Raw genomic sequence first — 21,266 nt, forward strand, 5'->3', positions numbered from 1 at the left:
GGGTGGGAAAAATTGTTTACTCTTTTGTGAACTCTAATTTGAAGCCGGATTAGACTAATCACTCATAAATAATTTTCATTTTGCTGTTAGATGTTCAAGATAATTACTTAAGCACCATACCTTGCCCAAAACTTAGAAAATGCAGACCAACTAAACACTAATATAGCAGATTATAGAGAATTGACCCTCCCACACATTGGGTGGTCAACCTTATAGAGGTCATGGAATCTCATGAGTGATGGGTTTTCTTTTTGTTTTTTGACAATGTGAAGGTCAATGCATGGAGGAGTAGGATTCATTGTAGTTGAACACATATGAACTGTCCTTAATAAAGGAGAGAATAAATCAAACATAAAACTGATGCCTCATATTGCCAGGCTGCAAGCCATAAAGAGAGCATGGTGACATAACATGCAAATTCCTATGCTAACTACCTTATCCATCTAATCTTGATGAGCCTGCAGATTAAAATATGTTCTAAATGATCTTATCTAATTGGCCTTTCCAGATCCAAATGTGCAGTATTTCAAGGTCCTCTATATATCCATAGCGTTTTGGAAAAGGGTACAATATTTTATTGATGGCAACCAACTTCCATGAATTGAACCATGAAAAGACTACCCTGGCGGTGGCAATGCCGGAGGGTGGTGCATGGAGAAAATTATATTGTAGGAGACAAGCCCAATGAACCTAGTTAGTTTTAAACTTTTAATGCAAAATTATACACTCCAAGAGATGCAGCGTACCCAGATAACAACCAGGTTTTTGCATTAAATAAGATGAGTTTGCACTTTGTTTTTGGTGGAAGACGTGACAACATACCCCATTCCAAAGAAAAACCCACATTACTTTCACATGTCAATGGGCCATGGCATTGACGCAGGCACTTCGAGATGCTTTGTCTTATTTAGATTCTTTGGCCAGTATAAATATGCAACATGGCAACTGAACATTAGAGATTAATTCAAATCTGTCTTATATCAAAACTCTGCTGCTATGATTAAAAAAGCAACTATGGCTGCTTTCTCCACAAAGCCTGCTAAACACTACAATGTTCGATCCATTAGTTTGCCAACTAGATCACATCCAACCACACTTAGAGTTGAAGAAGAGCTTAACAAGCTTACGTCTAGGGAGATGTACTCATCTTCTTCAAAAGCAGAGAAAATTTGGTCTGGTCTATCTGGTCTTGGAGAGTTGTATAAATGTATAGGTGAACTTTTTAGTTTGCCAATGACCCAAGAAGCTCTAGCTCAACATCAGAATGAGAAATGGGTCAATGAATTGCTAGATGGTTTGTTAAGGTACTTAGACATCTGTGGCAATACTAGGGAGGCTATTTTGTTAATGAAAGAAAGTGTTCGTGAACTTCAATCAGCTCTTCGGAGAAGCAAGTGTGGGGAGATGGGTATTGAAAGCAGTGTTACTGCTTATATTTGCTCTAGAAAGACAATGAAGAAGGAAATTGCCAAGTGTCTTGCATCATTGAAACATGTGGAGAACATATTGGAAGCCTCTCCACTTCTTGATACTCTTAATGACCACCTCTACTTGGTGATTGGAATGCTTAGAAGAGCAAGTTTAATCACAACTTCCATCTTGAACTCACTCTTGTCATTCCTCTCTGTGGCGCCAATGCTAAAGCCAAAGCCTACGAGATGGTCACTGGTTTTGAAGCTAGTGCACAAGAGGGTTGCAACATGTGAAGGTCAATGGGAAGTGAATGAGTTCGAGAGTGTGGACGTCGCACTGAGCAATCTGTTGGTGCAACAATCAAGCAAAGATGTTGAAGCAGAGAAGATTGAACCTGCGCATGAGAGACTGCAGGCTTTGGATGCTATTATTGAAGGTTTTGAACATGAATTGGAAGGGATGTTTAGGCGTTTGATCCATGCAAGAGTCACTCTTTTGAATATACTTTCTCAATAGATTAGAGTTCTATCAAATGGTCATTAAACTTTTGTTATGAAATCAAGTTATGGGTCCGAATTTTAGAGGATCTGCAGCATAAGGGTTTACTACGCCTTTTATGTGTATATTTATCTTCATGAATGATATTTTATAGTAAGATTTGAATAAAATTTGAACTGCATTTTCCCATTCAAGAAGAAGATAGTTCCTTCCTTATTCTAAATCAATTTTTAGGCAGAGCTTCATCACCATAATCAATTTAATCAAGCCAAGTCGGTGCCTCTAAGAAGGACCCAATTGCTCGCTCCACCATGAAGAAACTGCTAAAAGATTAATCTTAATTCTAAAAGATCTCTTTCTCACTCAGCGGACAGTTGCTCATTCTGTCTACTTTACTCGAAGCCAGATTGACTCTGTCTGTGGCTCAAAACATGAATCGCAGAGGCTTCAACTCCTCCAAATGGTACATTACTTACATACATTTGTTTTTAAGATGGTTTTTGTTATCTCTTTGATAGGAAGGCCCAGATGTTTTTGTTAGTCCTACCAGCTTACCTGTGAAACATTTCCCAGTTCAGCCTGTCGAACCAAATAAGCCAGCTATCAGGTGACTCAGTCAAATCTTATTTTGTCAGCTGCCAAACGTCTTAGACAATGAAGTTTATCCATTCTTTTTGTCAACTTCTGATTGTTGATGTTGCTCAGCAAGTAATGGAGATAGGAGACCCTTTCTGGAAATTCGGCTGGCCTATTCATGTCACACGATCCAGTTAGCTCTGAAATTATAGATCATCAATCTAAATCCCAAGAGAGAATGTTTAAATCACAGAGTTTTGATAGGTCTCATTATCTTAGCCAAGAGGAGAGGAGGCATGCCCATGCTGAAGATGGAAATGTCTATAAAAGGCACAGCTACATTTCTCCTTCTGCACATTCAGATGTGAAGTTTGATGAATCTGAATGTGATGAAAAAAATCGAAATGGAAGAACCTCCTGCCAGCATTTATCAACCACCTGAGCGACCTCCACCGCCAGTACCTTCAACTCTTGGTAAACAGGATTCAGTTCATCGCATTCATTCTAAATTACCAGATTAAGATAATCTTGCTGTTTTTTTTTATTCTCTCAAGCATAGAAAATCATGAGCCTAAAATATCAAATGCTTTCCAGCATCACTTTTGTTTGGGTTCTATAATCCATACATATTATCCAATCTATGATATCGAATTTGTATAATGCATATGCTTTTTGTGTATTGTACTTAATTTCCAGGTTGAAATCTTTTCTTGAGCTCATTGTTACTTAATTGTATAAAAAATCTTTTACAATTTGAAAACCATAACCGAACTATTCATTAGTAGTCCAGGAAATTTAAGTACAAGACAGAGCAAAGGAAGTTTGTATACTAAGTTTTGAATCAAATTTGAATTGCATTTTCAAATTGAAGAAGATGATAATTCAGACCATGGTTGAGAATCCAACTTTCAAGCTATGACAACTTTTTTGCGCACATCAGCATCTCTTGGTTCTGATTCAGCACATACCATAAATAAATTCATCTTCCTCCGCTTGTGCTTTTTTCTTTCAGACCAAACCATGAGAGAGGAATTTGAGAAAGCCAAAGCCACCTTTGAGGCCACCACCGTGAGACTGAGGCTAAATAGATATGAACTATCCGGCAGATGCTGCGGGGAACCGATGGAGCACCGAATTAACGATTGGCCGGAGGTCCGAATTAACTCAAATTCGTAAAGTTGCAGATTTAACAGACTTGGAGGAGAAACTGAAGAAAGTCCCAAACTTGACAAGTGCATCTGCAAGGGAGGGTTAAATCCTGGAGAAAATAAGATGAAGCAAGCAGGATGATGTTTTGGAGAACCAAGGAAGAGGAATGTAACTCTTAAAGCAAAGCTCTATCCCTAGGGGTGAGAAAGATAGCGAAGTGGGAAAAGAGCTCTCCGATGCTGCTGCCAAGGCCGCTGAAGAGTTGATTGACTCGTAGGCCAAGGAACTGAGCTGCTGGTTCTGATTTCAAGCCACCAGGATTACACTCTTCCTGATATTGTAGCTTCTCATGACATTGAGTGCAATTCTGTATTTACTTCAACTCCCAGATCAGTTCAAACCGCCAGGACTTAATAACTTAATGAAATTGAGTGTATTACTTCGATTTCACACCGAACCATTTTCAGATCTGAAATTTGTCTTAAAAGAAATACAAATGGAAAAGTTCAAAAATGAAAAAAGGATGAACCCCACTTCATCCCCGGGACGGGGAGGGTGGGGTGGTGGTCGAAAGAGACAATAAGGACCAATGGGCTGCAAGAATTACGGTGACCGGAGAGGGTGATGATGAGTGGAATGTTAGCGAGTGGGAAGGACGGGAAGTTTTTATTTTTAATTAAAAAATTAATATTTTTATGAGGTTAGCCCTATGCAATATTATGTCAGCCCTCTTCTGCTTTGCAAGTAATGGGCGGGGCCGCATTTGGCCGGGCCACTGGCCCACTGCTACCTTGGATTCTTCCACATGTGTACTCTTCTTGCACTTGTCAAACAATGTAACGGCTATATTTAGGGGAGAGCTGCATCACCATAATCAATTAGATCAAGCTAATTCGGTGCCTCTAAGAAGGACCCACATAGCCCATTCCACCATGAAGAAGCTGCTAAAAGATTAATCTTAATTCTAAAACATCTCTCTCATTCAAAGGACCGTTGCTCACTCTGTCTCATTCTGTCTATTTTTACTGGAAGCCACAATGACTGTGTCTGTGGCTCAAACCAAGAAGCTCATGAAGCTGGGTCTATCTCTTTTCCGCAGAGGCTTCAGCTCCTCCAAATGGTATGTTACTTGCATTTGTTTTTTAGATGGTTTGTTCAATACCCTTAAGTTTATAAGTTTGATTTGATTTGTCTTTTGGTTTTATTAGCAAGACGGCAGCGAAGATGGCCGTTGCGAGGATTAAGTTGTTGAGGAACAAGAGACAGGCGGTGGTTAAACAAATGAGACGTGACATTGCTTTGCTTCTTGAGTCTAAACAAGATGCCACTGCTCGTATCCGGGTACTTTTTCTTTTTTCTGTAAGGCAATGTTGATTGAAATGATTTTTCATTTATGTTATGATTGTTATTTTTGGGGAATTCATTTATGTTATGAATATGAATACTGGTTTGTAGCTTTTGTGGGACTACAAAATTGTAAGAGAGGCTTGTTAGGTACCTCATTTAGTTTCATAGATAATCCTATTGATAACATTATAGTCAGCTGGATTAACATGCCCTGTCGATGTTTTAATGTGGATTGATCCGAGTCAAAAACATATCAAAAAGATTTATCTCTTATGAGTTATGACATTTTAGCTTTGTGTTCACTATATGCTGCATTTCGATATCTTGTTCCTAAGCATGAATCGGTATTCATAAGAACTTGTAGGTCTATGGTAGGTGTATGATGTCTAAGCTTGTGTTGGTTCTAGACAAAAGATTATGTTATTGAAAGGATTCACTTAGACCTGTTGACATGGCTGATGCATGCTTATATCTTCCTTCTTAGGCTATGCTTCTTGAACTCTGAAGTAGATCTCTCCAATCTCCATACTTTGGAGCATCATATCTGTGGTGACTGTATTTTCATATAGACGCAATGTTCTTCCAGTGAAGTGACCCTACAGTCTAGTTCTCAAATCTTGCCATAGCAATATTTGACAGGCCCTTTTGCTTACTAATCAATTTATTAATGTTTGTGATTTGGAATTATGGTTGTCACCTTGGAATGTAGCATGTATCATCTCAATGGATTATTTGTTTGCATGATTGTGATTAGATTTTCTCACTCGCCAATAAGTGTTTTCTTTTTGTAGGTTGAACATGTGATACGAGAACAGAATGTTTTGGCTGCAAATGAGTTCATTGAGCTCTTCTGTGAGTTAATTGTGTCCAGACTAACCATCATTGCCAAGCAAAGGTAAAAAATATAAATTATTGTACTGCAAAGCTAAAATACATCTGTAACATAGTTCTTACGTAGATCTAATATATTGCAGGGAGTGCCCTGTAGACCTAAAAGAAGGGATCGCTAGTGTGATATTTGCCTCCCCTAGGTGCTCAGAAATTCCAGAACTAGCGGCAATGAGGAATATTTTTGAGAAAAAATATGGGAAAGATTTTGTATCTGCGGCTACTGATCTGCGACCTAATTCTGGTGTAAATCGAATGGTAAAAGAAGATTTATGACTTTGGAATTTGCAGTTATCTCATTCTTTTAGATATGCTTTCATACTACCGTGAATATTCTCATCAACTAGGTTATTTCTACGCTATATAAAGATTGAGATCTGCATATTATTTTCCCTTGTCACATCCCAATATCTTTTTAGATGACTTTATAGTGCTTGGCTTTGCTTCCAGTTAATCGAGAAACTCTCTGTCAGAACTCCTCCTGGAGAAGTGAAGTTAAAAGTGATGAAAGAAATAGCAAAAGAGTATCAGATTGACTGGGATACGACTGAATCAGAAGTGGAGCTTCTCAAGCCTCCAGAAGAGCGTATAGTGTGTTTTTCTCTCTCTATCTCCATCTTTCTCACTTGTTTTAAGTTCAAGTTTGTTCTTGATCCAACTTTCCTCATTTTATCTCTTTGATAGGAAGGACCAGATGTTTTTGTTAGTACTACTAGCTTACCTTTGAAACATAAGCCGCCCATTCAGCCTGTCGAACCAAATAAGCCAGCTATCAGGTGACTCAGTCAATCTCATTTTATCAGCTGCCAAATGTTTTAGACAATGAAGTTTATCCCTTCTTTTTGTTAACTTTTTCTGATTGTTGGTGCAGATCAGCAAGTAATGGAGATAGGAGCACTATGCGTTTTGAAGACACTACATCAGCTGCTGAAGCAGCTGCAGAATCAGCAAAGCAAGCAATTGCTGCTGCACAAGCTGCTGCCCATCTTGCAAGCAAAGGCTCCAAACAATTCACTCAATCATCCGGTTTTGATGAAATTCCAAATGCTTCATGCAACAAACCTGGATCTGCAAACCTTTCTGGAAATTCGGCTGGCCCATTCATGTCAAACTATCCCCCAGTGAGCTCTGAAAATATAGATCATCAATCTAAATCCCCAGGGGGAATGTTCGAATCACACAGTTTTGATAGGTCTCATTATCTTAGCCATGAGGAGAGGAGACCTGCCCATACTGAAAGTGGAAACGTCTATAGGAGGCACAGCTACAATGCCCCTTCTGCACATTCAGATATACAGTTTGATGAATCTGATTGTGATGAGGAAATCGAAATGGAAGAACCTCCTGCCAGCATTTATCAACCACCTGAGCGACCTCCACCACCAGTACCTTCAACTCTTGGCAAACAGGATTCAGTTCATCACGTTCATCCTAAATTGCCAGATTACGATGATCTTGCTGCTCGTTTTGAATCTCTCAAGTATCGAAAATCATAAGCCTAGACTATCAAATGCTTTACAGCATCACTTTTGTTTGCGTTCTATAATCCATACATAATATAGAATTTTATATAATGCATATGCTCTTTGTGTATTGTACTTGAAGCAAATCAGTATATCTTTCTTCTTCTTTCCTTTCACTGAATCTGATTTGTTAAGTTTAGGTTCGGTGTGGAATTTCCTTTTACATTTCTTGAACTCACTGTTAATTGTATTAAAATGTCTTTTACTGTCCGAAACCTACAACTAGACTATCCATTGACAAGAAATTTAAGTGCAGGACATAGAGTGAAGAAAATGAGATACTTTCAGCCTCCAATAGCACATCAGCACCACACCACTACAACAGTAGAGTTGATGCGCCAAGCTCACCTCTTATTTTTGCCGAACATGCAAAGAAGCATCTCGTATGCCTTGAAATGTATCACTTTTCAACGTTGTGCTTTCATTTTTAGGAACATATACTATCCTCGATAAAAGTGGGCAACAAATATATACTATGCTATCTTTTTTGGGGATTGAAATTCAACTTGTTGGCTGCGTCAACCTTACTATTAACACTTATGCTTGGAGTTTACCAGAAAATGTAATACCAATCTCCAAGTTTAAACAACAATGCAAAGTTATTTTTTGAAGATCTTGTTCAAGTTTAGTCTTTCTGTTATTTCGACACGAAAAAAGATGTATTAATATGTGAGGAAGGCACCTGGGAATTTCTAAGATTCTTGGTGAAGACTCCATTATTGGACCAAAAAGGAGAATAGTGTAGGGTTGTACTCATCATTCTCACATTAGCCTTGTGACACTCCTATGGTTCCTAATCTGAGATTGAATGCTGAGGATGGAGAGATGTTTAGTGATCCAAAGAAATACAGACGGATAGTTGGAAAGTTGAACTACCTTAAAGTAACCTTCCAAATATTGTTTTTTCAGTGAGTGTGGTGAGTCAATTTATGTCATCTCTTAGGACATCTCATTGGGATGCGGTCCTTCATATTTTGAAGTATCTAAAAGGAGCCCTTGGACGTGGGATTTTTTTCAGTGATCACGGTCATAATAAGGTAGAAGGATTTTCAGATGCAGATTAGGCAGGATCCTCTGTGGATAGATGGTTTGTGACTGGGTTTTGTGTTTTTGTTGGAGGAAATCTTATCTCTTGAAAAAGTAAGAAACAACCGGTTGTAGCTAGATCAAGTGCAGAGTCCGAGTATCGAGTTATGGCACAAGTTACTTGTGCGCTTATATGGACAAAACATCTTCTTAGAGAAATTGGGTTTAGTGATCCAGGGACTATGAACTTGTGGTGTGACAACCAAGCAGCCATACATATAGCAAACAATACAGTCTTTCACGAGCAGACTAAGCATATAGAAGTGGATTGTCATTTTGTGCGAGAGAAACTTGAACAAAAGCTAATTACTACTAATCATATTAGCATAGGGGAACAACTAGCTAACATTTTTACGAAGTCTCTAGTTGGTAAAAGGGTAACCTATATTTGTAACAAATTGGACATAATAGATATATATGCTCCAGCTTGAGGGGAGTGTTGGAAACTATGTATATATGTAGTCAAGGGTATATATGTAATTGTATTGTGTATATATTTGTTAGGCTGTACTGTTGAAAAAAATATAAAATAGAAATTGAAAAATGCAAATATTGAAAACAGAGTTTAACAGAAAATGTCATACCAATCTCCAAGTTTAAATATTGAAAACAGAGTTTAACAGAAAATGTCATACCAATCTCCAAGTTTAAACAACAATGCAAAGTTATTTTCTGAAAATCTTGTTCAAGTTTAGTCTTTCTGTTATTTCGACACGAAAAAAATGTATTAATATGTAAGGAAGGCACCTGGGAATTTCTAAGATTCTTGGTGAAGACTCCATTATTGGACCAGAAAGGAGAATAGTGTAGGGTTGTACTCATCATTCTCACATTAACGGAGGACAAAAATTTTGTTCTGTTTCACCAGCAAAAATCCGCAGTATACGGACTACGGAGAACTCTTTCATACATCTTCAGTCCGTTCACTTTCCAATGGTTGGTTTTCGTTCGTTCAATAGTAAAAGTAAACTTTTGCAAGCCATATATATTCCATGTTTTCAGCCAATCTGAAAAGGAAAGTGTATAGCATATAATGTCACAGCTCTGTCTCTGGATTTAGTTATTGAAAACTCTAAGCATTTGGGAAGCAATCTTTTGAGCAGACTTAAGATTTCGTCATGAGCTACTTAACTTTCAGATGCTCATTAATGATGAACAGGAAAAGAATGAATTGGCACCCAATTATGTCAGATAAAGAACTGAAAATTGGCTTTAGCATTTGAACATTCTATCAAATCAACTGCAGAATCAGTCTCTAACTAAGAACTTCGGAAGTGTACGCCCTCTTATGGTCCATTCTTGTTTTAGGTAATTGTTGAATTCCTTCAAAACAATTTTCCGGAAGCATTAGATTTCCTTGTAACTTTTGTTGGAGATCTCATATCGACTAGGTACGCTCAAGCCAATAGGTTTATAAGAGTGGATAATCCTCCCACTCAATAAGGCTTTTTGGGTGAGGAGTTAGGCTCAACTCCAACAAGTGGTATCAGAGTCAGCCCCATTTGAGCTGAGTGATTGACCAGTGGTGGGCTGCCAAACTACCTTTATTCATAGGCAAGTGGATCATATGGGTTTGACCGTGAGAGGGAGTGTTAGAGATCTCATATCAACTAGACACGTTCAAGCCAATAGGTTTATAAAAGTGGACAATCCTCCCACTCAATAAGGCATTTTGGGTGAGGAGTTAGCCCAACTCCAACAACAACTTTCTTATATAAAGACTCTTCATATNGTTGTACTCATCATTCTCACATTAACGGAGGACAAAAATTTTGTTCTGCTTCACCAGCAAAAATCCGCAGTATACGGACTACGGAGAACTCTTTCATACATCTTCAGTCCGTTCACTTTCCAATGGTTGGTTTTCGTTCGTTCAATAGTAAAAGTAAACTTTTGCAAGCCATATATATTCCATATTTTCAGCCAATCTGAAAAGGAAAGTGTATAGCATATAATGTCACAGCTCTGTCTCTGGATTTAGTTATTGAAAACTCTCAAGCATTTGGGAAGCAATCTTTTGAGCAGACTTAAGATTTCATCATGAGCTACTTAACTTTCAGATGCTCATTAATGATGAACAGGAAAAGAATGAATTGGCACCCAATTATGTCAGATAAAGAACTGAAAATTGGCTTTAGCATTTGAACATTCTATCAAATCAACTGCAGAATCAGTCTCTAACTAAGAACCTTGGAAGTGTACGCCCTCTTATGGTCCATTCTTGTTTTAGGTAATTGTTGAATTCCTTCAAAACAATTTTCCGGAAGCATTAGATTTCCTTGTAACTTTTGTTGGAGATCTCATATCGACTAGGTACGCTCAAGCCAATAGGTTTATAAGAGTGGATAATCCTCCCACTCAATAAGGCTTTTTGGGTGAGGAGTTAGGCTCAACTCCAACAAGTGGTATCAGAGTCAGCCCCATTTGAGCTGAGTGATTGACCAGTGGTGGGCTGCCAAACTACCTTTATTCATAGGCAAGTGGATCATATGGGTTTGACCGTGAGAGGGAGTGTTAGAGATCTCATATCAACTAGACACGTTCAAGCCAATAGGTTTATAAAAGTGGACAATCCTCCCACTCAATAAGGCATTTTGGGTGAGGAGTTAGCCCAACTCCAACAACAACTTTCTTATATAAAGACTCTTCATATGCAAGAGTTGAGTGCAACTCGTTCCAAGTAAAATGAGTGAATTCGAGATAGGTTCAGCTCATGTGGCAATAACACCAGGAAGCCAATTAATCTCCTCGATTCCAAGGTTCATTCCGGGTCCTTTAAGTAGCCCTGAAAGATACGCTCTTGGTCTCATAAACCATCGGTTTCAGGATGGTTTGCTTCCCATCTCAGAGTCAAGAAATGGCAACAAATACTATGCTGCCTTTCATACTTTGTGCTCTGGAATTGGAGTCCAAGCTCTTCTTCTCCCTGTGGCTTTCACTACCCTTGGCCCGTAAGTTTATATTAAAGCTAATTTACCAAGGTTGTATGTTTATGCATGACCTTATGATTTTTTTCTCATTGCAGGACATGGGGTGTAATCAGTTTATGTGTAGCATTCTTGTGGCAGCTATTTACCATATGTTTGCTTCTCCAGCTCCACGAAACATCCGACACTCGAATCCGCTATAGCAGATACATTCAAGTCTTCAATGTTGCCTTTGGTATAAGAAACTATAGTCACTTTTTTTTTTTTAAAGTATTTGATTTCTATTCAACTCTTTGTTGAAAAGTGCTAATAATGTTTTCAGATAATAAGGTGGGGAAGATGGTAGTGTGGTTATCAATTATGTTTCTATCTGGTAGCACATGTCTTGCTCTGATTGTCATAGGTGGCTCAACCTTGACACATTTTATGCACTCCATCTGCAACATTCAAGCATTATCAACTGTGGAATTGTATCTGATCTTTACTTGTGCAGTTGTGATAGTATCACAACTGCCTAACTTGAATTCTCTAGCGTATGTTTCTTTTGTTGGAGCCATTACAGCAGTTGGGTATTGCTCATTCATTTGGGTAGTGTCCGTGGCCACGGGTCCTATTGCTCTTGTTTCATATGAACCAGTAAGGGCCGGCTCTCAAATTGAACAGATGGTCAGTGTGGTTAATGCGCTTGGGAACATTGCTTTTGCTTTTAGAGGCCATAATCTCATCCTCGAGATTCAAGTATGCTCCCTTCAATTTTTTCTGATAAATTATCATGAAACTCAACTATAAAAGTTACGAGCAACTAAATCAAATATTACAGGCCACCATGCCTTCAGATGAGAAATATTTTTCGCAAGTGCCAATGTGGAAAGGAGTGGTGACTGCATATTCAATCATACTTTTCTGCATATTCCCTGTTGCAATTGGTGGCTACTGGGCTTATGGTAATAAGGTAAAAAAACAAAAAACAAATCCAACCACTTGAAAATAAAGAAACAAATTACGCATATAAGCATCATTGAAATCATACTTATGTTCATTGAACAGATAGCAAACGTTGAAGGGATGCTATGTGCCTTATACAAGTTCCATTCACATGATGTGTCACAATTTATGTTGGGTCTTATAAGCGTTTTCATCGTAATTAATGCATTAACCTCCTTCCCAATCTATGCCATGCCCACTTTCGATAACATGGAGTCTAATTACACTAGCAGAACGGAGAGGCCGTGCCCATGGTGGCTCAGGGTGTCATTCCGAGCTCTGTTTGGATTTGGATGTTTCGTTACTGCAGTGGCAATGCCAATTTCAGGCGGGATAGTTTGTTTGGCAGGAAGTATGACATTGCCAGTCACATTGTCATATCCATGCTTCATGTGGCTCAAGATTAAGAAGCCAAGAAAGTATACAACACTATGGTGGCTCAACTGGGGACTTGGGCTTCTGGGCATGGGATTTAGTTGTTTGTTGGTTGCATCTGGGATTCACCTTGTCATCCACACAGGCATTCAAGCAAACTTCTTTAAGCCTCGGGAATAAGCCTGGCCTATCAGATGAAAGACTACCCCATATTTCACCTCCACAAGAATGGGGTATTATGCATCAATAAGTACTACTAAGTGAACTGTGTAATCTTCCATTGGCAAATAGCAACAGGAGTCTCCACTACAAAACCAAGTACCCCACAAACAGCTTTAACTACACCTATTGTAATGCCATGTAAAATAACAAATGAAAGTATGAAACAGCCATTGCTTTTAAATCAAACGCAGCAATAAATGTTGAGGGAAAAAAGTGAAGTCAATGATACAAAGGCCCACAATGTCAGCAGCAACGACAAGTAAAAAAATCGAAGCATGAGTAGGGCCTTGACTTTTCTTCAAGTTCCAGTGCTGTGGGCAACCTTTCCAAATTAGTCATGCTGCTCCTAACACAACAGAATTCGTACAGATTTCTGCAAACTCCTTTACTGAAGGGATACACCCGTTCAGGAATTCCCCTGAATTTAAACAGAAATAGAACAAAAAAATTGGTAAATGCATGATTTTTACGTTGTTAAAATCCTTTTGGCATTCCGTTGCAATCTCCAATAAAGCCTATCCATGGCAAAATCAATTAAATTGTTTAAGCTTCGGCCAGACATATTTCTGGCAGTATATATGAACACTTTTTTCACCACAAAGCTTTTATCAACACTATAGAACGAAAAAATGATATATAAAAGCAAAGTAAGAAGATAAACTAACCTTAAATATGGGATGCGTCTGCGTCTTACCAGTTCATAGGTCGTCTGATTTGTCAGAATAAGATAGCTGAAATCAAAATGATGTTACAACTATAGAATGGCTTTCTTAAAGATAAACTACTATCTATCTTTTAACCAAATTATGTGACAGAGTCCATATTTGTCCCATTCTAATATAACATTGGAACAGTGAGTGGAAGGTGAGTTGTGGATATTTACTTACTTAGCAAAAAAAAGGTGTGTTGCGTAAGAGATGGAAACCAAGAAAACAAGACAAAGCATTGAATATCATCTTTTTCCAAACAAAAAAAAAAAAAAAAAAAAAAAAAGAAGAGAGAAAGAAAAAGAAAAACACTTTCATAACATAATTCTGGTGTCCATGGCTCAACTGGTTAAAACACATGGAACACATGAACTCTGAAAAAAGTTATTTTTCCAGTGCTATCTGCAATCTACTAAGCAGATATTTGTATTTTCCCAAACCATGTAACATTTGTCAAAGAAGAAGTTGGCAGAGCTGCTAACATTGGGACTCGACTAGGTAATCTGCTTCGTCTAGTAGCCATTGCCGACCCTCCATAACAAGCATAAGATTGATGGAGAAAGATTTATTGAGCAAATAGCATGACTACTATATCGACGTCTTCTGCAAACATGAGTCACATACAACTTTCTGAACTGCAATAGTACACAACAGAATATTTTTGCTAGTCCAATATTATAGCAATTAGCAACAAATCATTACAACAAGTAACTTTGAATCCAAATTTATTGAAGTATTACATATTGAATCATTCAACTGATGCATTAGGATCGCATAGGAAGGACACAGAAGGAGCATGACCCTCGTAATTACCAATTCTGACATTTTTTGTTACAACAAAGTGCAAGAAAATTTATGCTAAAATTATCAAAACAAAAATTAGAAGAAGAAAACAAATATAAACAGAAGTTACCTATGAAAAACTAGTAGTAGGAGCAGGAAAATCAAAGATATTGCCAAAATAACCAGTAGCACTATCATGATTGCATCCTTCCACCTGACAATGAAATGATTTCAGGAACAAATTTAGATTCAAGAAAAGGCAAACTGTGAAAGAATTAGAAGTTAAGTTAGTAGATATTTAAGAAAAATTTTACTACATAAGGCATTGTCATTGCCCCTGACTGCCTTTTCCCATCACTTTTTTCTTTTGAGGGGGCGGTTCTAGTAGAGCACTGAAGCCCTCAGGCAATGCTTTTGTCATGACAAGATATTTTCAGCCAGACTTCATCATATGACCAAAGAAAAAAAATCTCAATAAAAACATCATACCAAGCCCTTGATATATTAGTTTTTAAGTATGTAATGTATAAGATGCCAGTCCAGAGGCACAACACTGTCTCTTCACAAAGGTACCACCTACAGGCAAGTCGACAAAAAAAAAGAAAAAAGAAACTTGGTTAGAAAACAACATTTAAACATGAAAAAGGATACATACATCATTACTGTTTGAATTATAGTCCTATGGCAGCAAGGTATACAAACAATTTCAAGAAGGATGTAAAATATTCACTCACGATGCTAATGCTATGGGAAAAGGTACTTTGATCCAATAAATCATAGGATATTCTACATGATCTCTAAATAACAACAGAACTACAGAGGTAAAATGCTAAAATCTGAAGAAAATCAAAAAGTCTATAAAGATGAAATTTGAACCCATAAGTTTATCTTTTTCAATTCTCACCATGAATGTGAATAAGAAATATATCTGGTCTCTTATATAAAGAAATACAAATTATAATAAACATGTCACAATTTTATTTCACAATGGTCGCTACATTTTTAAACTCAACTGGCACTACAAACAATACAAGGACACACTATCGGACAACAGGTAACTAAATCACCACAAGGTCAAATAAAGTCAATCACTTTTTCTCCAATCTCCACACTGTTAATTTGTTAAATCTACAAAGAGAAAGAGTTATCTAGGGAATACACGTCTGACAACAATGTAAACTCACCAAAATCGACAATGATTACCCTGGCCAACACATGTTCCGAGCCAAACACAATGATGATCAAACTGAAGAACACACCTGTCACAATCGTGACAATGCTTTGCCCGTGGAGGCTGCAATTAATAACAATAAGAGGTTACATTAAAAGCAATTCAGGGATCATCAAAGAAACAGCCAGAAATAATGAGAAATACTCGAGCCACGAAATACACCTAGTGATATAAATTAATCAGACTAGTCCATTACGCTACTAACATGAAACATAGGTAGGCAAGAAAGACCTGATTCCTAAAAGCAGATATCCAAGTTGTAAAAACTTCTAAAAATCCTTATCTGTTGGAAAATGTATATGCTCTGCTAGTCCTCCCAGTAAATACTAATCAAAAAGTTTGATGAGGACCTTATCCACCGAGCTGTTTAAGTGATACTTTCAAGCCAGTACTATCCTAATACTTTCTTCTATAAAAAAGAAGTTAAAATTGTGGGTACTATCTAGTGTACTCAGTGGAATGTTTAGGGATCAAATCTCGCTTATACCAAAGTGGGAAGTAATGGGATTTAATTTTTAAGTTTGAAAAAGAAAATAATGGTTAAATCAGTTAAGAATGTTCAGATGATAAATTTAAAGCATTGGTGAAAAATCAATGCTTTTTTTTTTTTTTTTTCCGCTCTTTGTCAAAAAGTTGATAATACGAGAACCCTATATTGTCTATTACAGGAATATTCTACAGGCAAAGAAGCTACTGAGCTTAGTTATTTACCATTAAATATTTATTAAGGTAACTCTTTAATGCCAATGGTTAGGCAACTCACAAAGAAACTTTTCATTATTCAATGAGAAACAAAATGCTTAGGATTAAGTAATAATTAAGAACAACAGTGGTTCCATCAGATTTTGATTCATACAGCAAGGGGAATGTAAAAGTGGGATAATAACTGGTTGATGCAGGTGCACACAGGATCTGTAAAAAAACATAATATATAAGAATAAAACCATACCTGTTCAACATTACAATATGGGCAAGTCAACGTTCTGCAGAAAGCAAGATAACACAGTCAGTAAACTTGCTGTTGTTTTTTTCTTTTTTCTTTTTCTTTTCGGGGGGCTGGGGGGCTTCATCAACGTCATTCATATGGTTTAATCCAACTTAATGACTTCTCAACACAAGATTGCAAGTGGCAAGCAGATAAAGTATGCCCATCTAAGTTCTGTTGGTTACAAATTGGAATTACAAGCCAGAGACAAGCAGTGAAGACAACTCAAATCATTTACGAGTATGCTTATAATTGGTTATGGAATTAAAACAAGTAATAAAATGTATATCTTAAACAAATCAAGCAATCTAACCAAAACAAGATCTCTATAGTATGCAAAATGGAGAGTTTTTCATTAATTACCCCTTCCCTCTCCAATCAACAACCTCATTAACTCTGAGCTTGTAGACACTGCAACCACAATCTATCTTAACCCAGGGCCCAGGCAGTTGCAGGGTGATAAGATAGTTTAGTCAATTTATTGAAAATTCCACCAAAAACTAAAAGCTTGAGCATATATGATTTCTTCCCATTCAATTTAAAGCATGTACAAGATACACAAACTAACCAAAAAGAACTCCTTATTATATCAAAGTCAACCTCATTCATATGCTTATTGCAGCATAATCAATTCTCAAAAAAACACTGCAAGTGGCAAGCAGATGAAGTACGCAATCTATAGTTATGTTGTTTATAAATTGGAATTACAAGCCAGAGACAAGCAGTGAAGACACCTCAAAGCATTTATGAAGCATGCTTGTAATTGGTTATGGCACCAAAGCAAAGCATAGATATGTATCTTCAATGGATCAAGAAATTTAGTCAAAACAAAACCTCTATAGTACACCACATGGCAATTTTTAAGTAATTACCCCCTTTCTCTCTAGACACTGTAGCCACAATCAATCTAAATCCAGGGCCCAGGCAATTGCAGGGTGACATGATAGTTTAGACAATTATTGAACATTCCACCATCAATTAAAAGGAAGAACATATAGAATTTTTTCCCATTCAATCTAACACATGCAGAAGACAAGGAACCTAACTAAAAAGATTTCCTTAGTAAATCAATATCAACATCATTCATATTGCTTTTATCAAACATAATGACTTCTGAATACAAGACTGCAGGTGGTAAGCAGATGAAGTGTGCCAACCTAAAGTTCTACTGGTTACAAATTGGATTTACAAGCCAGAGACAAGCACCTCAAAGCATTTACGCTCATAATTGGTTATGGCATTGAAACAAAGAATATACTTTATTTATCTTCAATGAATCAAGCAATCTAATCAAAACAAAGTCTCTCTAGTATGCCAAATGGAGAGATTTTAGTAATTACACACCTCCCACTATTATTTTTCAGCCTCATTAACTCTGAACTACTAAACACTGTTGCCAAAATAAATCTAAATCCAGAGCCCAGGCAACAGGGTGATATGATAGTTCAGTCAATTTATTGAAAATTCAATAGCAACTAAAATGAAAATATATTACTTCTTCCCCCTTCAATATAAGACATGTAGAAGAGTAGAAGACAAATAACCTAACTAAAAAGAATTCCTTAGAATAACCACTAGTAAATAGATAGACATATGAGTAATACTCTTGACCATATATGGGCTGTCATGCATGGACGTGCATCAATTATGTAGAACTTTTAAGAACAAGCTACGATGTAATTGCATACCTAATGGATGTTCCTGGGGGATACATCTCGAGCACCAGCTTTGTCCAAGATGTTGCATTACTTCCTGGAAAATATCTCCCCGACTGACTTCCCTCAACAGTAATGACCATGTTTCCATTTTTACTTGAAGCAGGTTGTCTTTGCTTAAGCATTGCAAACGATAAAATTAATAGAAATATTAAAAATTATAAATTCATTTCTATATCTTGTCAGATCCCTAATTAGTAATACTTAAGACACATAAAAATAAAAATTAGTACTTACTTTGAGGATGTGGATATCTTTCTAAATAAAGCATTCGTCTCATTTACCTCTCTCATTGCATCAAGAACATAGCTAAAAGTACACAAAACAAAGATGCAAGAAACAGCATTAGCCAGGAAGAAAATATATTAAAGGTGCCATTTTTCCTGATAAATATGTTACTAGCCAATTTTGAAACAAGTACAATTTCATTGACATTTACCCGGGAGAAGAACCAGAGGTCACAAAGTATTGCACCAATGTGATAACGAACAAAACTAAATACAATCCGGTATACCTGTAAAAAGGGGTGACAATGTTAACTACAATGCCGCAATTACATGCTAAGAAGTTTAAGCAAATAAAAAGTAAAACATACCAATGCGCTTCTAGCTTTTAGAAGATATGTAAATCCTTCTACTAAGAGGCAGTAAAACTCTAAGCTAAGCTAATTTCTATTCTAAGCAATCAATGTAAATTTCCTCAAATTCCAGTTTAACTGTAATGTAATGCAGAGAAACCTAACTGCAAAATACACATACCATGGTTGATGCTTTGTTTTCTCTATCAAATCAGTATCAAAAAGAAAGAGAACGCCGACAAATACCAGATGCAGCATCACCAGCGCCGCTTTCAATCCCAACGACGATCTCCGAGCTGTTCCATTTTTTTTTTCTTCTTCAGTTTAATTTTCTTATTAACCAAACAGAAAAGTGACAAACAAATAAAACGTACCGGGATCGGCAAGACAAGGAAAAACGCGATAGCATCGATCGAGAACTCCGCCACCAGAGTCTCGGATAGTGTGACATAAAGCCGACAACATCGTCGTCAAAATCAAACGGTATCAGATCATTAAACAAAGAAATTTGAAAACGATTGCTGTTGCCGTAGTAGCATCAGAATGTTTGTGTTTGTTTTATTTCCCAACTCTTTTCTCGAGAAAGTGATAGAAAAGTTTATGAATATTAAATTTAGAATTAAAAAAAAAAAAAAGGAGCGAAGTGGCGATTGTGTTCTTAATAGTTACGGAGCTGTATCCGCCTCCTCTCCTCCAGAGTCCTCCTGTTTGGCTAAACTTCGTGATTTTGCGATGTGCGCATTGCGCAGCCTTGACTCCGTTAGAATCTCCTGGATACTGCCGCACCGAATTGTTTTTTGTTTTTTTTTTTTAATTTTTCCTTTTCAATTTATCATTGGGGTGAATAGTAGCCGTTTGATCACGGTCAAAGGCTCCTTGGTCAACCGTACAATCATGATCCAGCGGCTGATAATTCCTCAGTGATGCTTTAAGATTTTGGTTTATGTTCAAGCCGTTTTATAAAACAAAATTGGAAAGCCTAATGCTACAACTATAACTAAATCTCACAATCTTTAACGCATAATTAATATTAATCAGTTCATAATTAAACATATGGGATATATAATAAGTAAATGGAATCCATTTATGAGTTGACCAATTATAAACTATCATATTGAAGTGAAAGAATGTTATGAGATTAGATTATAAAACTAATATTTTAAAAAAAAAAAATGTTAGATCTATAATCTAATCCCACAACCTTCGACATGACAGATTGTAATTCATCCATTTATAATCAGTTTGTAATTAGGTAAACGAAATCTATAATAAATAGATAAAATTTATTTATGAACTAACCAATTACAAACTCTTGCCGATATAGGTTATAAAAGTAGAAATTGTGTTTTCTATAGTCTTTTAGATTATTAAAAAAGAAAAAAAAAATTAAATTTCCGTTAATTAAAAGATGATAAGGTTCAACGAAAACTCAAACCTCGGGTTTGTAAAAAGAATTAAAAAGATTCATAAATTATAAAAATTAAAATTAAAAAGAATTATATTAGAATGGAAGTGTTGTTGATGCGACGGCCAACAGGAGAAAGTTTGTTGGCACACAAAAAATTCATCCAACGATCAACATTACGTTTGGGAAAGTCAAACTAAAAGTCAACCCACCGAACAGCTACAACCTAACCAATTTGTTAAAGATCTACGTGCTTCCAAACTATTGGACCTTTCGGTTTTGAAGATTAGTTGATTTTGATTGGCCCACTTGGCATACAATCATCAGAGATACGTGCAGCATAGGAATTGCAATTAAGCTTTCTGTGATTATTATTAATTAATCAAAATATTAATGGAAATTATCGAACAAAGTAAATTTTAAGCACGAGGATAAGAAAATTATACATAAACCGGGTGAATGTCTAAATCATAACTGGCTGTATCAATTAGTTGACCTTGTGAGATACAGTATATATACACATTAAAGAAAGGATTAAATATATAGCTGCTGTTCCGAGAGATTCAATTCCCAGAAAGGGAACTGCTGAAAATTTAAAAAGGGACAACTAAAAAATCAAAGGTATAATGCTGTAGTGAGGTACAAATATTCCTCATTGAAACTTAAACTGGATTTCTTAATTAAAAATTGAACTGGATTCCTTAATTAGTATACTTGTTGAGACTCTTTCCTTTGTTATTTCCTGGTTGAACAAAACAATTTGCAGGGCAGAATAGTTCATCGCAAAGGCCTGGAGACTGGAGTTCCTGATCTTCTAATTTTGTACGCCCTTGAGATTTTAGAACAATTGTATAAACATTAGTAAGTGCCAATGC

At 36.7% G+C, this 21,266-nt stretch overlaps 4 protein-coding genes across 4 annotated transcripts; 3 read left to right on the forward strand and 1 right to left on the reverse strand.

Annotated features, from left to right (window-relative positions):
- Window positions 1-1,014: 1,014 nt before the first annotated feature.
- On the forward strand, window positions 1,015-2,929 carry LOC116134508. The gene is made up of 4 exons (XM_031420202.1): window positions 1,015-1,899; window positions 2,279-2,374; window positions 2,430-2,518; window positions 2,767-2,929. Exons 1-4 carry the CDS (start codon window positions 1,015-1,017, stop codon window positions 2,927-2,929), a joined length of 1,233 nt encoding a protein of 410 aa, XP_031276062.1.
- A 1,600-nt stretch (window positions 2,930-4,529) lies between these two features.
- Window positions 4,530-7,538, forward strand: LOC116134496 (IST1-like protein). The gene is made up of 7 exons (XM_031420191.1): window positions 4,530-4,756; window positions 4,845-4,977; window positions 5,775-5,878; window positions 5,958-6,129; window positions 6,322-6,462; window positions 6,556-6,647; window positions 6,743-7,538. Exons 1-7 carry the CDS (start codon window positions 4,674-4,676, stop codon window positions 7,365-7,367), a joined length of 1,350 nt encoding a protein of 449 aa, XP_031276051.1. The 5' UTR covers window positions 4,530-4,673; the 3' UTR covers window positions 7,368-7,538.
- Window positions 7,539-11,165: 3,627 nt separating this feature from the next.
- Window positions 11,166-12,946, forward strand: LOC116134509 (lysine histidine transporter-like 8). The gene is made up of 5 exons (XM_031420203.1): window positions 11,166-11,431; window positions 11,506-11,642; window positions 11,730-12,145; window positions 12,228-12,359; window positions 12,455-12,946. Exons 1-5 carry the CDS (start codon window positions 11,166-11,168, stop codon window positions 12,944-12,946), a joined length of 1,443 nt encoding a protein of 480 aa, XP_031276063.1.
- Window positions 12,444-19,761, reverse strand: LOC116134486 (protein S-acyltransferase 10). Its single transcript, XM_031420183.1, has 11 exons — window positions 19,361-19,761; window positions 19,168-19,282; window positions 18,849-18,923; window positions 18,647-18,718; window positions 18,383-18,520; window positions 16,659-16,692; window positions 15,663-15,772; window positions 14,968-15,054; window positions 14,609-14,692; window positions 13,654-13,719; window positions 12,444-13,406 (listed from the first exon to the last, which is right to left on the reverse strand). The coding sequence occupies exons 1-11, from the start codon at window positions 19,449-19,451 to the stop codon at window positions 13,232-13,234; spliced, it is 1,047 nt and encodes a 348-aa protein (XP_031276043.1). The 5' UTR covers window positions 19,452-19,761; the 3' UTR covers window positions 12,444-13,231.
- Between the last annotated feature and the right edge of the window lie 1,505 nt (window positions 19,762-21,266).

Source organism: Pistacia vera, unplaced genomic scaffold (genome assembly GCF_008641045.1).
Source record: "Pistacia vera cultivar Batoury unplaced genomic scaffold, PisVer_v2 Contig289, whole genome shotgun sequence".
NCBI classification, from domain to species: Eukaryota; Viridiplantae; Streptophyta; class Magnoliopsida; order Sapindales; family Anacardiaceae; genus Pistacia; species Pistacia vera.